This window comes from Dysidea avara, chromosome 1, assembly GCF_963678975.1.
Source record: "Dysidea avara chromosome 1, odDysAvar1.4, whole genome shotgun sequence".
Lineage (NCBI taxonomy): Eukaryota > Metazoa > Porifera > Demospongiae > Dictyoceratida > Dysideidae > Dysidea > Dysidea avara.
In genome coordinates, this window is record NC_089272.1 from 50803703 (window position 1) to 50818762 (window position 15060).

Here is a 15060-nt window from a genome sequence, read left to right on the forward strand (position 1 = left end):
CCAACCTGATAAATGTTCACAGTGGTATAGATGTTTATATGAACAAGATAGTGAATCTTTTGTCACAGCTAGATTTAGTTCTTGTCAGAAATGCTCACCCAATGCAAATATCATAAGGTGTGAACCATATACTCCCATCTGGACATGGCAACCTCTCATTGCACTTTGGTGCAGCATTGTAACTTTGTAATATGCATACCAAAGTCATGAGGTAGAACCTAGTTCATACACAAATGCACTTTAAGAAAACCAATTTCATTTTATGCTCATGATTCTTGTAATAAATAGTGCACCAAGATTACATTCTTGTTGAGCTGTATTGGATTTACAAATGAACATGTTTAAAATAATAGATTGTGTAAGAATCCATCCTGTCAGTATAGGTTGCGTGGACATAAAAAATGACTTGCAGGAGAGGCTTGTGGTAATGTAATGCTATAGAAACTATTTTGTTCATTGTATGTCCTTCTCAACGATAAGAAGCAATGTGTATATCATGTACAGGAAAAGAAAATTTACTGCATGTGTTAGGCATTGCTGTTGTAATAGAAAATGTTTTATTTAATTTAGGGATGTTATCATGTTGCCATCAGGATGAACACTTAATTATACACATGCATTGTCATGGCAATTAAGTTAGTTAATTCACTTAATGCTTCTAATCCAGCAAGGCAATGTTTTCATCTATTCACTTAAAAACATCTTCCAGTAAAAATAAAATTATTCGGCCTGGGATGATGTAGTTAATGTGTCACAAAGACTGCTCATCATCGTTAATGTGTAAGACTGCTCTAATCCTTGATTGTTCAATTGGAGTATCTTGGTCTTGCATACACTGAGAGTTCCACGGTTCCTTTAGTAGGGCCCAGATCTACTATTGGGCTCCACCATTACAGTAAATATACCACTCCGATAGCCACTGCTCATTTCATGCAAGCCGAGCTGGTGGTGGATTCTAGCTGCTGTGGGATTAGTGGTCATGTGACCACTTATGGCATATTATACATTTAAACTACACTGATGTTGAAAGCAATACCGTTGAACCATAGCAGTTCAGTCTGTGTGAAAATCACCAGAAAATACTTTGCAGTACAAACCCTAGCCTATATAGTTAATGGGATTTTTGGTCACATGACCACTTTTTGACTATCTCCACATGTTAATATTATTGTGGTATAGAATACTACAAACAACCCAATAAATTAGCACTTGTGTGGTTGTCAGTCTATGTGATTGTGGCAAATCACTCACCATTGAAGGAGCATGACTTGAGTACAACTGATAAAAGCACAATTATAAGGTGCAACATATTTATACAGAACAAGTTATACTAAGCAACACAATACACTGAGTTCATGTTATGACATTGAGTGCACTGAGTTCATGTTATGACATTGAGTGACTTCCTGCTTGGATGGCTTCTTGATGCTTCCATTAAGTGCTGTGTAGTAATGCAAGAGTTGGTCACATGATGCTGCTACCTGATAATCACCGAAACAACAAAAAGAGGCATGGTCTTCCTATTTTGAGTTGGAAAAAGCCCTACCTTTTCTATTTCTCCACATAACATGTACGAGTGATCAAAGGAAAGTAGCTGGAGTCTTGCCAAAAGCCATTGCTGCTCAGTGTTTGCAGGGATTTTTGTAGGGGGGCAAAGGGGGAATTTTGCTCCCCCCCCCCCCACTTCAACCAGCCCAATGATGAAACAATGATAAATTGGTTTGAAATCATAAAATTTACAGTCAATGGCTAGCTAGCTACAATAAAACAAAAGGCATTAAACACAAATTCTTCTTAGCTTTCTACTCCAAACATCTACTATATTCTCAAGGTCTTCATCCGATAGTGTCTCTGGTGATTGAATGGCAGTCTTCATAAGGTGGCTTCAACTAAACTACTCCTTAGTCAAGTCTTACTAACTGCAGCTGTTTAAGCTGAGTGATTCAGAATGGTTCTTTATATAGATGTTATATCTGCTGACTACACAGTACCGTCAGCTACTGACTACATTGCAAGCTGGTTTTTCAGCTAGCTACTACCTGACTCATGCAGCTGGTAGTCTCAAAAACAAGCTGAATATGTTGCAAGCTGGCTGCTGACAAATCCAACTTGTGCTTAAAGCACAATTGAAGTGAAAACACCTTGTGTTTGAGTTTCTACAACTATTTTTTTAGAAGTAAGAAAGTATTGTTGTTTCACTGTATGATGTACATATCAGTAAACACAGCCTGAGTAAACAGGTGATTTAGCCTAATTTAAGTTCTGCCCCCCCCCCCTCAATTTCAGAAAAACTCGGATTGCCTTCTCTGAATTTATTTTCTAGAAAAATCCCTGGTGTTTGGTACCGGTAATTCACGTGATTTTTAGATTTATAGTGCCACGCCTTCTCGTTATTAAACCATTCTGTATAATTATGCGCTAGCGCTATACTATAGACGGGTTGCCTTTTTAAATCGTGGTCGTTTTACCGTAAATTTTCCACATACTTTCCGAGTTCGCTAAGTCAAAAATGTATTACGGCTATTGGAGAAAATGAACGTTTCGGTTAACTTTAGCAAGCAGGAGTTAGCCAGCCTTCAGAACAGAAAGTATGTTATAGAGAAAGGTTCGAGCTATAACATATCCAGCGTGTAAGGTGAAGGCTGAACGAGAAGATGATTTTCTCTCAATCTCGGGTTTTTGGAAATCGATAAAACTCGCTGAAAACATTCTTTGTAAGACTTTGCTACTACTTAGAATGATAGACTGGATGATTTTAACTTACCTTGTACCTTTGAAGAACCAAAAACGTTTGCCTAACTATTTAAAAAAATGGTTTTTTTTGTTGACTTCTTGACCAACATTGTAATCATGCGTAAAACGGAAAGTCGCGTTTGTTCGCGTTACACAAGGGACACGCCCTAAATAGGCAACCCGTCTATAAGCTAAAAGCGTTCCTCGCTGGAGAATTAAGGGGTGAGGATGGAGGACCATGGAGTAGGACTAATTCCAATTCTTATTAATACGACTGCTGATAATGGCACTGGTAATTCCCTCTCCTCTCCAATGTTGAGTCACGAGATGACGGACTCGCCGGTCCACAAAGGTGACCCATTCACTTCAAAGCCTTTATCTCGGCCTTTATCCACTGGTAAGTGATTTTAGCATCTGTTTCACCGAATAGTACAATCACTAGCATAGATGTGTGTGCCTGTTCAGCTGTAATTAGTATTCCCCAGTCATCCCGGCTGCCCTTTCGATGCTGAAAAGGGTCATGCAAATCTCGTATCGTTTTGTGTGTGCGTGGGTGTATGAGTGTGTGAGATCACCTGAGCAAAAAACTGGCCATTTTGGCGCATTCCTGAAATTCCATTTTATTGCTTTTCGTTTTCTATACAAACAAAGGAGTATAGACTACAGCTAAACTTTCAGCTTTTTATGATGAATGGTCTTGAGTTGTAGCAACAGACAGTAAATAGTAAACTCAATTTGTATAGGAGCAATACAGCATATAAATTACAGGCACTTTTACTAACATGAATAAAACAAGCTAAAAAGATGGGACTTGGCTATAGTGTCAGCATAGATATTAGAGTACAGGGATTAGAAACCAGCGCGCGCCCTGAAACACTCCGCCGTTGGTGAATTCATGAGGCCAAAATAGTGTCTTCTGCTCTGGACTACTTTCTACGGGCGTGGAGTATTTCATGACAATCTCTTTATGTTTTACAAGTACTAGGCAAACTCCTATTGTAAGTCTTGTTGTGAGTTTTTGCCGCCATCAATCACTTTAATCTCAGTTGACACGATTTTTTTGTGTACCTGTTGCGTTAATGGTAAGTTCACTTTCGACTGGCAAACAATGCCACAGTAACCCTAAAGTAACACAGTTTTGCATGGTGTACTTCATTTTATTATTCCGCTTGATTAATGCCCTTTGGCAGTCTCATCTCGGTTCTTTAAAATACTACTCCATGATTTATCAACTTCAACACAAGCGCTGTTATGCGAGAAACATCTTTCAGTGGTACTGTGCAAAACTTCAAAGTATTGCGAAGACTTCAGCACTATTTCCCCAGTGGAACTAGGCTTCTGTTCTTCGTAACAGGTAGACAAAAAATGGAGGTACCCATTGATGATCAAAATCGTAAATGGCGATGAAAACCACCCAAGACGATTAAACAACAGAAGCCAGAAGCATTAAAAGTCTTGTATATCAACTACAATACCACAAGGTGGTTGAAATCAACTGTAAGACGACTAAACCACAAACTGCCATCCTGTCCGCATGGATTTAATCAATACCGAGGAGTGCTTCAACCACAATCAATGGTAGATATACACGGCGCGCGCTCGGTTGCCTATCCCTGTACTCTAATATCTATGGTGTCAGTGCGTATCGAAGTGATTAAATGTGTTTAATTTTTTATGTAGCATGCATATTTTTACCCCTTTTCACATAAATTTTAAATTTTCAACACAAGTTCATCAGACAGACAGGGAGCTTTCCCTCGCACACTGCCAAGAAGAAGTCTGTGTGATGATGACAACACAATATTTCTGGCTCTACTTTGTGGCAAGACGTGAGGCTAGTTGTTTGTGTGTAATTTCTGTTGGTTTGCTATCCTCTTAATGCAGAAAATACAAGAGAAGCTTATGATGCCCTCCCTATTTCATGAACACGTTGTTCATACAGTAAGTCCTTTACTTTTCTTGATATGTGATTAGAAACAGCTGGAAGAAGAAGTACAGCAATACCAAAAAAATTTCTTTTTTGCGAAAACGGTTGGTTTTTGCTGAGCAGTGTACCAGCATGGAACTTGTAGTATTTGTATCTAAACAATCTCACTTACTTGTGGAATGTATGGCAGTGAATACAGCTAGCATTCTGTATCCTGGATTGGAAACTGCACCGCATGCCCACTTACTTTGTGTTCAAGAACCACTGTCCTTAACTGCTTTCACTCCTCAACAAAATTTATTTTATTCCTATCCGAATTGTGGTATTAATAACTTTTTACGTTCAAGACTTTTGGTATTGTTATGTTGCTAAGTTTGACCACATTGCACCACTTTGGTTAGAAGTCTAACTATGATGAAACATGTGCTGTGGGTGAAACACATTATTTAGAATTAAATTTTGTCACAATGACAGGGTTGTACAAAAGGACAAGCACATAAGCATACATGCATTAACATTAAATAAACACGACATTCTCAGCTAAACTAAGTGATGTCAATAAAAAAAATGAAGTATCAGGAGGTTAAATATATATGCTATAAAGAATAGCCTCGGCTTGCTACCCACAACTTCTTTAGCAGGTTAAGATTTTTGGCAAAACAGGAAGCACATTTACTCCTCAACACTCCGTGATCCTATATGTAGCATACAGGGTTTTGGTGTTTTCCTTAAATGTATCCAACCCATCACACCTTGTCTTCATATTTGTTTCTACTGTTTGCACAATAAGAGCTACGTAATTTTGCCTCAAAACTTGAGGTTTGCTTTGAAAACAATTTAACACAGAATCCTTTGCTAATAGTGAGTCTTGTTTTTACCCAAAGAAACCTGTCGTGTTACTGAAGGAGTATGGGGGCATGAAACCAGCTTATAGCTACAGGTAGTGGCACTTAATAGTTTCCGATCCAGGAGTATGTAATTTAGACGAACCAAGTATGTCAAAAATCTGAACCACAAATATAGCCGCAACAGTGAAGTCTGCTTCAGGCATCAAACCTCAGACTCTTATTTATCAGTTCACACTGATCATGGCACTGCTGGCTGGCCTTATAGTGCATAGCCTTGACACTACATATTAAAGTAACAAAGATACGGTGAAGAAGAAACCTAAGCTGAATCTGCCCTATAAACAAGAAAACACTCAAAGATGGCTGGATATGAATCTTTTTAGTATTGTCAAAACTAGATTTTGGTCTGCCTGCCTGCCTGCTTGCCCTACCCTGCCTGCCTGCTTACCCTACCCTGCCTGCCTGCCAAACAACGAAGCAGGGTACGGCCACCATTTCACGTCACAGTAACGTACTCACTGGTGGAATGTGCCTTTTCTGGTTCTGATACGTATCTGTCTTCTGCATTTGCTTTTCCTTTTGTATCTCCAACTACATGGTCGTCTTCTTCATGTAGGGAACAGTACAGAGGTGTTAAATTTCTGCATTGACACTTTCCTTAGAAGAGGGTATTTTAATGCTACAAAGTTATATACTGTAGGTGGGAGGAGAGTGGAAACACTGTGGGCACTACTTGAAAATAGCATAGTTTTGTTTGAAATATCACATGAACCCAATACAAAACTAGCAAATGGTGATGATTGCTGATGATCATTAGATATTTATTTTAGTTGTTTTTCATGTGAGGATTAAAACAATGTACTTTGTTTTGTAATAGCGCTTAGTTTAATATGCTGAACAATATTTTGCAATTATGTAGCAATTCCACTAGCAATTCTAGTGCTAGCCAGGTATTTATGGTCTAAACCAAACAATGATCCCACACTTTGTTTCATCGTCCACACATTTTAGGTAATCCAGAAATCAAGGGTTTTGCACAATTCATCTTAAACCGCTTCCGGGTGGAGTAGATACATGTTGCTGCACTTATAAAGTGATCGATGCAACCATGACCCCTTAAGTGATTAGAACACACTATGCTACAACAAAAAAAGTTAGCTCTAGAACTCTACTTCATTTTTAAATTAATAATTTTTAATTGTACTATTAATTTATATTCTTGCATGCCATTTTTGAGCAATAATAAGTAATAAACATCATTCAGTGACATTGAAATGTATGTATGCTGTATTTCACCAAACCCTTTGTGCAAAGGAGTGGATGATGCCAGACTATATTTTGCCCATACAGTGATGCAATGCAATTTTTTTAACTCCAGAGCTTCCATTATGGCATGCTAATGATTAAATTTGTCTATTTCAATTTCTCAGATCAAACACATCAAAGATCCTTTACTCTTTAGATCATACATTTGTACTACCTGTGATGTTATTCATTATTTCTAAACAGTTGGCCAAAGCTGATCTGGCTTCATTGCCTACTGTTAACAAGTAGCTATCAACTGACAAAGATTTACAGTGTTTGGGTTTTCTTGCCCTTCAAAATAACTCAAGCAATAGCCTCTGTTTTCCTTCAAAACAGCTTGGCAGTATTGGTTATGTATAACCAAGTCCCAAAATTCCTTAAAACAACCCAAAATCTTTCCAACAAGTTTCTTTATGAAACTTTAAAAAATTTCCTATTTGATCAAATTTTCTATTAACTGACTAACTAACTGATACCTTCAGCAAAGCATAACTCGATAATGGAATAAGGCTAGGGGCTTCACTGTTTGACGTCGCTTTGTTCTGAGTTTTGGCTTTTCACCAATAGTAGTACGTACAATACACTTACCTTTGTCCTCCTTTAATTGTGTTCCAGTTCTTTTCGCTGACAATGCAAGGTGTCAATTAGCAGTAGCATGATATGGTTTCCCTGTGTCTGAGGTGGTAGCTATTATGCTTATCACCTGTATTTTCTGTTGTTATTGCAGAGACACTTCTTGTACTGTTCTTCATTTGTATCGTTGCACTATTCAGTGATTGATTGTTGGGGGCACACGTTCAGATGCAAAATTAATTTTATGCCATGCCTGGCTGTAAAAACAAAGTAAACAAACAAGTAGAAGGAAAAATTGTAATTTTAAGTTGGATTAGGAAAAAAAACAAACTTACTGTATAGCAGGCTTTCCTTTCGGAAAAATTTACTTGCGAAAATAAAATCATGCGACACTTAATCTCGCGAGTTGACAAATTCGCAACATCAAATTTCTCACACGAATTTTTTACTCATTGTAATAAGTGTTCGCGTATGAGATGGAAAGCAATGAAATTTTGTCATGTTAGCTGTGTTTCTTTGTATCTATGCTTGTATAGTCATGATGAATTGATGCAGGCACCTGAAGTTTGCAGGTAGGGTAGCCGTGTTCAGCGATGTTAGGTGAAGAAACACCTGTTGTGTAGGGGAACAACTAACTGATCAAGCTGTAATAAACCATCAGCAAGCTGTTATGTACATAAATGAGCACCTGGCTTGTTGTAAAATGTTCCAACACAACAATTTTACAGGTACTAAACGCCTCACAATAAACAAAATTCCATGTGATAAAATATGTTGCGAATTTTAATATTGCGAAGTGCCCAAAACACATATTAAAGTCCTCACAATAAAAATCTGCTATATAATACGGTATTTTTCCTTCTACTTGTTCATAATATATACAGTAAGTTGCATGTGTGAGAGAATATTGTATTGTTGTATGTAGCCACAGATCTAGGGGTACTGGAGCAAACTTTCTGGCTTGATGATGAGTCATATTCTGCCAGAAAATTACATGGTGTATGTAGTGACTATCAGGTAACTGGCACAGTGTACTAGCTAATAGATTTTGCATAGCTACCTAATTTTTCATGTGGCATCGGTGTTGCTGAATGTACTTTCAGGAAGCAGCCATTTACCTGAGGGAAGGAAAAGAAAATGAGAAACTCTATTATCACCCATCATCTCCTACTAGTTACTGGGCATACATGGTCCTACATAATCCGATCTATTATATTGCTGAGTTTGCAGCATCATTAATGTTGATGTTGTTGGCATTTCTTGAAGAGCCTACATTCTTGAGTGTGGAAATATGGGTAATGGTGTGTGTGTGTGTGTGTGTGTGTGTGTCTGTCTGTCTGTGTGTGTGTCTGTGTGTGTATCTGTCTGTGTGTCTGTCTGCATCTATTTGTCTTTGTGTTTGCCTCAACTTCATAAAACTTCTGTGAAACAGTTATTCAAGGACTGTATATCCCACAAAAAAATTCACAAAAAACCAGAGAGTTACTCATGAATTTTCACAGTTCACCAATAATTGGTTAATCACCGAAGTGCAGGGTAAAAATAATACATACCTCATGCTGATAATTGGCACTGTGATTTCGCTTATAACACAATGTTCATTCATGTGAGATAATTAAAATTCTAGTGTGCAAAGATACTAACTCCTTCTATTGAACAGTTCAAACCTGAAGTCCATACATCATTTCATTGAAGATTTACAATCGCTTGACAAAATGGTGCTGATAATTGGCAACTTGTGCGATATGTTGGTGTTGTCAATTACGCAGACCAATAATGTCTTCAGATCATTCCAACAAGTTACAATGAAGTTTTTAATTTATAGTAGCAGAAAGACACCATCTGTCCAGGTGGTCTGCAATCCAGGTCCAGTGCAGGTAGAATGCGAGCGTGCATGCATGAGCCAAAATGTGCTAAAATCTGCTAAAAGAGATATTATAGCCTTTCCAATTGTATGTAGTTAGCAGCACATAATGTGACTTGTGAAAATGGTTCCAGTTTGAAATTTGGTCACATAATAGCCCTAGCATAGCACTATTATTTGGTGCAATATGAAAGCAATAGGGTGAACACATGAGTAGTTGTGATTAGTCAAACTTGGGAATTTGGAAAGACTATTGGACCCCTTTTCGCAGATCTGGTCACATTTTTGCTTTATGCTAGGGTGTGTATGTGTATGCATGTGTGTTAACATTACAGTGTGTCCTTTCTTGGTATGCCACTAATACAGTGCATGTGTATGTGGTTATTATTAATGTACACATTTCGTTAATTACCATTTAGGTTGCTCCAGTAGTGGAAATACTATTGTTACTGTTTCTAAGTAGTGATTTTATCTTCAAACTAATGTGGATTAAACCTAAGTTTCTCCTAAAACACTACAGGACAATTTTAAAGGTATATCAACACATGTGGACAATGTTTTACCATACTTGTATTGGACAATGTTTTACCATACTTGTGTTCAGGTAAGTAGAATTTGAGGAAGCAGGAGAGGGAGTGACCAATGGAAAATGCCTGATAAATGTCATCATACAAAATACAGGTTGTTTACAGTACAGCGTTTCTATCTTTGCAACATTGTTTGGAATGATCAAAACACTCTAATAGAGCAGTCAATAATGTTTCACTAACTATCCCACCGTAACCTGCATTAAAAGCCTGGTAATTGACTGTCATAACTGTCATACATTAGGTATAGACTAGCCATTGAAAGTCAGCTACTCCATAAAATTTAATCATTATAGCATGATTAGGTTTATAAAGGATTCTATAGTAATTAACTGACAATGCCTACATATAGATGCAGGAATTTGTACCTGTAACCTCAGGAAAAAGTCACATGAAGGATATGTGGTAGCTGCAGTATGCACAGGTGCATGGCTCCAATAAAGAGGCTAAAGTCAATATGACTGGTCATGGGGACTCATCTTGGAGCTACTTCAGGTTGACAAGAATACCAGTGCTGCATTCATGCTCACATCATATCACTTAGTTCTTATCTAGAAGCAGTAACTAGGTGCAGTGTTCGAAGCCTATAATAGGCACTGTCAGTTAACTAGAGTACTTTGTGTTTCATTAGTCAGTATTTTATTATCATTATTATTAAGACTTTACCGCACAAGTACTGAAGGTCTGTAGGACTCCTGTCTGTAGGACTCCTGTCTGTAGGACTCCTGTCTGTAGGACTTCTGGTCCTACAGCTTGTTCAAAGTTGTTATAGAAAGTATGTTTGAAAAGGTGGAGAAAGGAGAAAAAATCCATGACTGGATCAGCAACCTCAAACCTGCTGCTATCCAATTAATGCTCAAAGCTTACAGGAGTCTGCCAGGTGGTCAGGATGTCTTCTTGTTAATTTCAAGTATATGTATCCATAGGAACCTTAGAGAGTGACTTTATTATCTCAAGTACATCAAGTACACTGTATTAATTTAATGTTTAATAATTTAAAATGTGTATGGTTTCAAAGGAGTAGCTAACTTTATCAATATTGATGCTAGTCTATATACTGTACCTAATCTATGACAGCTATACTCCATCAATTACCAGGCCATCAATGTGGGTCTCTGGTTAACAAAACATCCTTGACTGCTGTATTGAAGTATTTTAGTACAAGTGACTGCTCTGTTAGAGTGTTTTGATCGTTTTAGCAAAATGATGCAAACATTTCTGCAAAGAAACATCATACTGTAAAATCCAACCTCTATATTGCTTGGTGACCTCTATCAAGCATTTTCCATAGGTACTTCCCATTTCCGCTTTCCATCCCTGTTTTCCTTGAATCCTAATCACTCCTTGTATTCCATTTGTAAGGTCCTACCATTCATGATTTTGTTTGTGTAACCTAATTACACAAACCTGATTTTATGAGCCCACATACTATAGTTACTAGTGTATTAAAAATTTAAAATTTAAAAATGAAGTAGGGATCCAAGCGATGAAAAGTAGTGAAACAAGAGATGAACAATGGCAGCTATTATAGCATAACTCAGTGGGAAATCCCTACTTTGGCATTGATCACAAAATAATTGGTATAGCATGCCAAAGTAGGGATTCCTACCAAGCCATGCTGTAATAGCTACCATTGTTCATCTCTTGTTTCACTACTTTTTAGTGCTTGGATCCCTACTTTATTTTTAAATTTATATTTTTAACATACTAGTTTGTTTAGTTTTTGTTAAAGCCTATAAACATATGTATGACTGTTCTATTAGGGTGACTGCTGTATTAGAGTATACAGCCTGAAAAGATGTGTGCTTGCTCAAAAAGGGGTGTGGTCATCATGGATTTGATTGGTTATTAGAGTATCTCGAGTCAGCCTACCAACTTGAAGGTGTGTGGTCACTTTACCATTATAAATACAGCTAGCATAAAAGGGTGTGGTCATCATAGTCTTGATCGATAATGCCTAGAGTAAAGAATGGGCATGATCTTGTGACCTATTGTGAAGATACAGGTAGTTATCTGGTACCGTACAGTAGCGTAGTCTAAGCACCTTAAATAATTTTGTGTCATCTATTCTGCTGTTTAAAGAGGGTGTTGATACAGAAAATTAGTGTCTCGATATAGTTTTGTTGGATGAAGAAGACAAGCAGCCTGGTTGAAGATAAAAGAAAAGACAAGGCACAGAAAGAATTCTACATATATCCAGCTGTCAGTAAACATTTTCTTGTTTTTATAATGCTACATTTGATGTTAGATGGACTAATATTATTCTGTAAAGGCGATTTTCATCACATAAGACGTTCTAAGCTGGTTTTTAAAAGGCGGAATTTTGGCGGCACACATCATTTTTGGCGATTCCTACTTAACAGTACTACTGTACTGTTTGACAAGTACATAAAAAAATGTGGAATTTTCAACTAGAGTAGGGACCATAGCACATCGATATAAAGTACTGAAACAAGCTGGAGTAGTGCACGATATTAAATCACAGTAAAATAATAAGAAGTGTTGTATCCCTACTATGCTCAAGATACCATAATGGAAATGCACAGTGGGGATATAACACTTCTTATTGACTTTAATATCGCATATTGTGCACTACTCCAGCTTGTTTCAGTACTTTTTATTGATGTGCTACTCTAGTTGAAAATTCCAATTGTTTTTGTGTACTTGTTTGTTAATTTTTTTTGTAAATGATTATTATGACTGGTGAACCCATGCATACTGCATCTAAAATGGTGCTGTGCGCCCCAATTATCATCTGAAAAGTGAAGTATCCATTATGCTTCATTGTCAGCTAAGTTCAACCCGTTATGCAGCATTTTCCGTTATGCAGCATTTTGAATCAAGAACTGTTTGAAAAGCACATCTGCAAACAAAGTATCCACTATGAAAAACACAGACGATTTCCATTACGAAGGGAAGCCATTGCATGCTACCACCAAATTGACACTTTTCGCTGTCAGCAAAGATGAATGGGACACAAAGGAGGACACTGGTAAGTCCATGAAAAATGCATTGTATGTACTGCGGTATGCCATCAGGCCAAAGTGAGGTCGAACAATGAAAAAATCAAGCCCGTAGTCTTAGCTGTTGTCAAGTTACGCTTGTCTGAAGGCATCATTCAGTCAGTTACTCGGTCAATCAGTCACTAGAAAATTCTGTTAATTTAAAAAAATCCATAGCAACTTGTTGAAAGCATTTCAAGTTGATCTTAAGGCTTGCTTGGACTTAGTTTTACCTAACCAATATTGCCTCATCATCGTCTTGAGGTTGGTTTTTGGGTGATGTTCTTCCATGGGCCATGCCTACACCTTTGTGGTCCCTACTATACAGTAACTATCATACTGTATGATGTAAAATCAACCTTGTACCTGATTGTAGTGTGTAGCATGGGCTGTGATGTTTGCGGATGCTGTGGTAGTTCTAGGACAGAACAAGAGCCACTTTCGTGGGACCAGAGCACTGCGTCCATTATTTCTGTTGGACACCAACTTGCTAACTGGCGTACGAAGGTTTGTGTATGTGTCACTGTACTGATCTAGTTTCAAGATAGACAGTTATTTATACCGTTTTTATGTTAGTATTTGAAATAATAGTTCAAAATACTGACATAGATACTAAACATCATTACTGCTTATGTCTCAGTCTAGGCAGTATTAGTAGTTTCAATACTGACTAAAGGCGGAATTTAGTTTAGGTAATATTGGAACATGACTTTTGCTGTGTATTAGTCCTTGTATCATCACACCAGTTAAAGTAGAACTTGGCGATATGCTGATATTGTTAGTAATCTGTGATATTTAAATCATACCGGTTTTGACACCGCCTGTTTTTTTTTTTAAATGCCACCTTACCATCTTGGCATTATAGCCTCCCTGTGGACTTATTTCATCCCATATTTAGAGGGTAACCAGACATGTGACAATGTTTGTTAGGAGGTGGTGATGTAGCCAGCCGGTGCTCATAATATTGTCAAAATATTCCGCTGTCAAAATGTCTGGACAAAGTCACCAATGACCTGTCATTAAATGTGGTTGTCCAGTCACATCCAAAATATACTTCAGCATGCAAAGCATGCTAATTCTAGGGGGTCTGGGGGCATGCCCCCCTAGGAACATTTTAAAAATTACAACGTCTGAGATCACATCTGAAAGCATTTTGAAAGGGTAAGTTTAATCTGTGAATCACATACAAACATTTTACCATATACAGATGTATGATTAATTTTATTTTGACAGGAAACAAGAATTGATCAGTTTGTGTTATTGTACAATGACGATTTGTATCTTACAAATAATAATTATCACAATAAAATGTTACAATTATTGAATGTGTTATTACACTGATAATTACAGTAAGTGATATGGTCATAAACAGTTATAGCTATAGCTATAATTCAAACTCACAAATAACTCCCATCTTTAATGGTGAAGATTTTCTTTAGCGATTGTGTAAGCAATATCCATTTTTCTTTTAATCTTCAACCTGGTAGCCTTGCTTAGGTTGGCTTGAGCCATTCTCCTTACAACTGGTGCATATTCCATCAAGCTACTGGCTGCCTCCTTGGCCTCCAATGCCATTGCTTGCTTGTGCATATTGGTTGCCGCGTGATCCTTGATGGTCAAAGTGCGAATATGACAGTCATGCCTTCAATAAAGGCCGGCCTATAGTGTCGCATCAGGCAGAGCTTATCATTAAACTTACAACAAACTTCACATTTTTTGCATGGTCGTGTGCTCCAGATCACCAGACGCTGTTTCAAACCCAAGTTCAAACCACAACCATCATATCATCTGAAGATTTTTATCATTTCAGACACCCAACTTTTCCACCATTTTCTTTGCTACTACATGCTTCAGCAACCATTGCTAGCAGTATCTTCACTGGCTCTCCTGTGTCTGGACAATTTGTCTGGATAAATAGGAACTTATCCAGACATTCCATGTATTGTCCGGATAATGTCCGGTTGTCGAACATTATCTAAACACTGTAGCCAGCTAACCAAACTATGTAAACAAGTTTGTTTGTGGTAATTTGTACCAGAGGCCAATGGGTATTTGGTGCTTTTATTGAGGTAAATGGCTGTTACAGTGGATTCTCACCTCAGTTATCCAAATACCTCGATTATCCGAATGCCAAGTGTGACTGTTCTATTAGAATATTTTGTCATCAGTGTGCATTCTATTAGAGTAAATGACTGTTCTATTAGAGTAGTTGAATGAAGCT

General features: G+C 37.6%; 1 protein-coding gene across 3 annotated transcripts in view; it reads left to right on the forward strand.

The window, feature by feature from the left end:
* Positions 1-2470: 2470 nt before the first annotated feature.
* LOC136268137 (two pore channel protein 1-like) overlaps positions 2471-15060 on the forward strand; it is a 46552-nt gene continuing 33962 nt past the window's right edge. Inside the window, exons 1-5 of one of the 3 annotated variants that reach the window (XM_066063393.1) lie at positions 2471-3130; positions 8312-8403; positions 8490-8681; positions 9670-9783; positions 13216-13346. In XM_066063393.1, the coding sequence (XP_065919465.1) occupies positions 2962-3130; positions 8312-8403; positions 8490-8681; positions 9670-9783; positions 13216-13346 (698 nt within the window). In that variant the 5' untranslated portion in view covers positions 2471-2961. Of the gene's footprint in view, positions 3131-8311; positions 8404-8489; positions 8682-9669; positions 9784-13215; positions 13347-15060 lie in introns of those variants that run through there. The other 2 variants (XM_066063386.1, XM_066063399.1) reach the window with 2 other exon arrangements.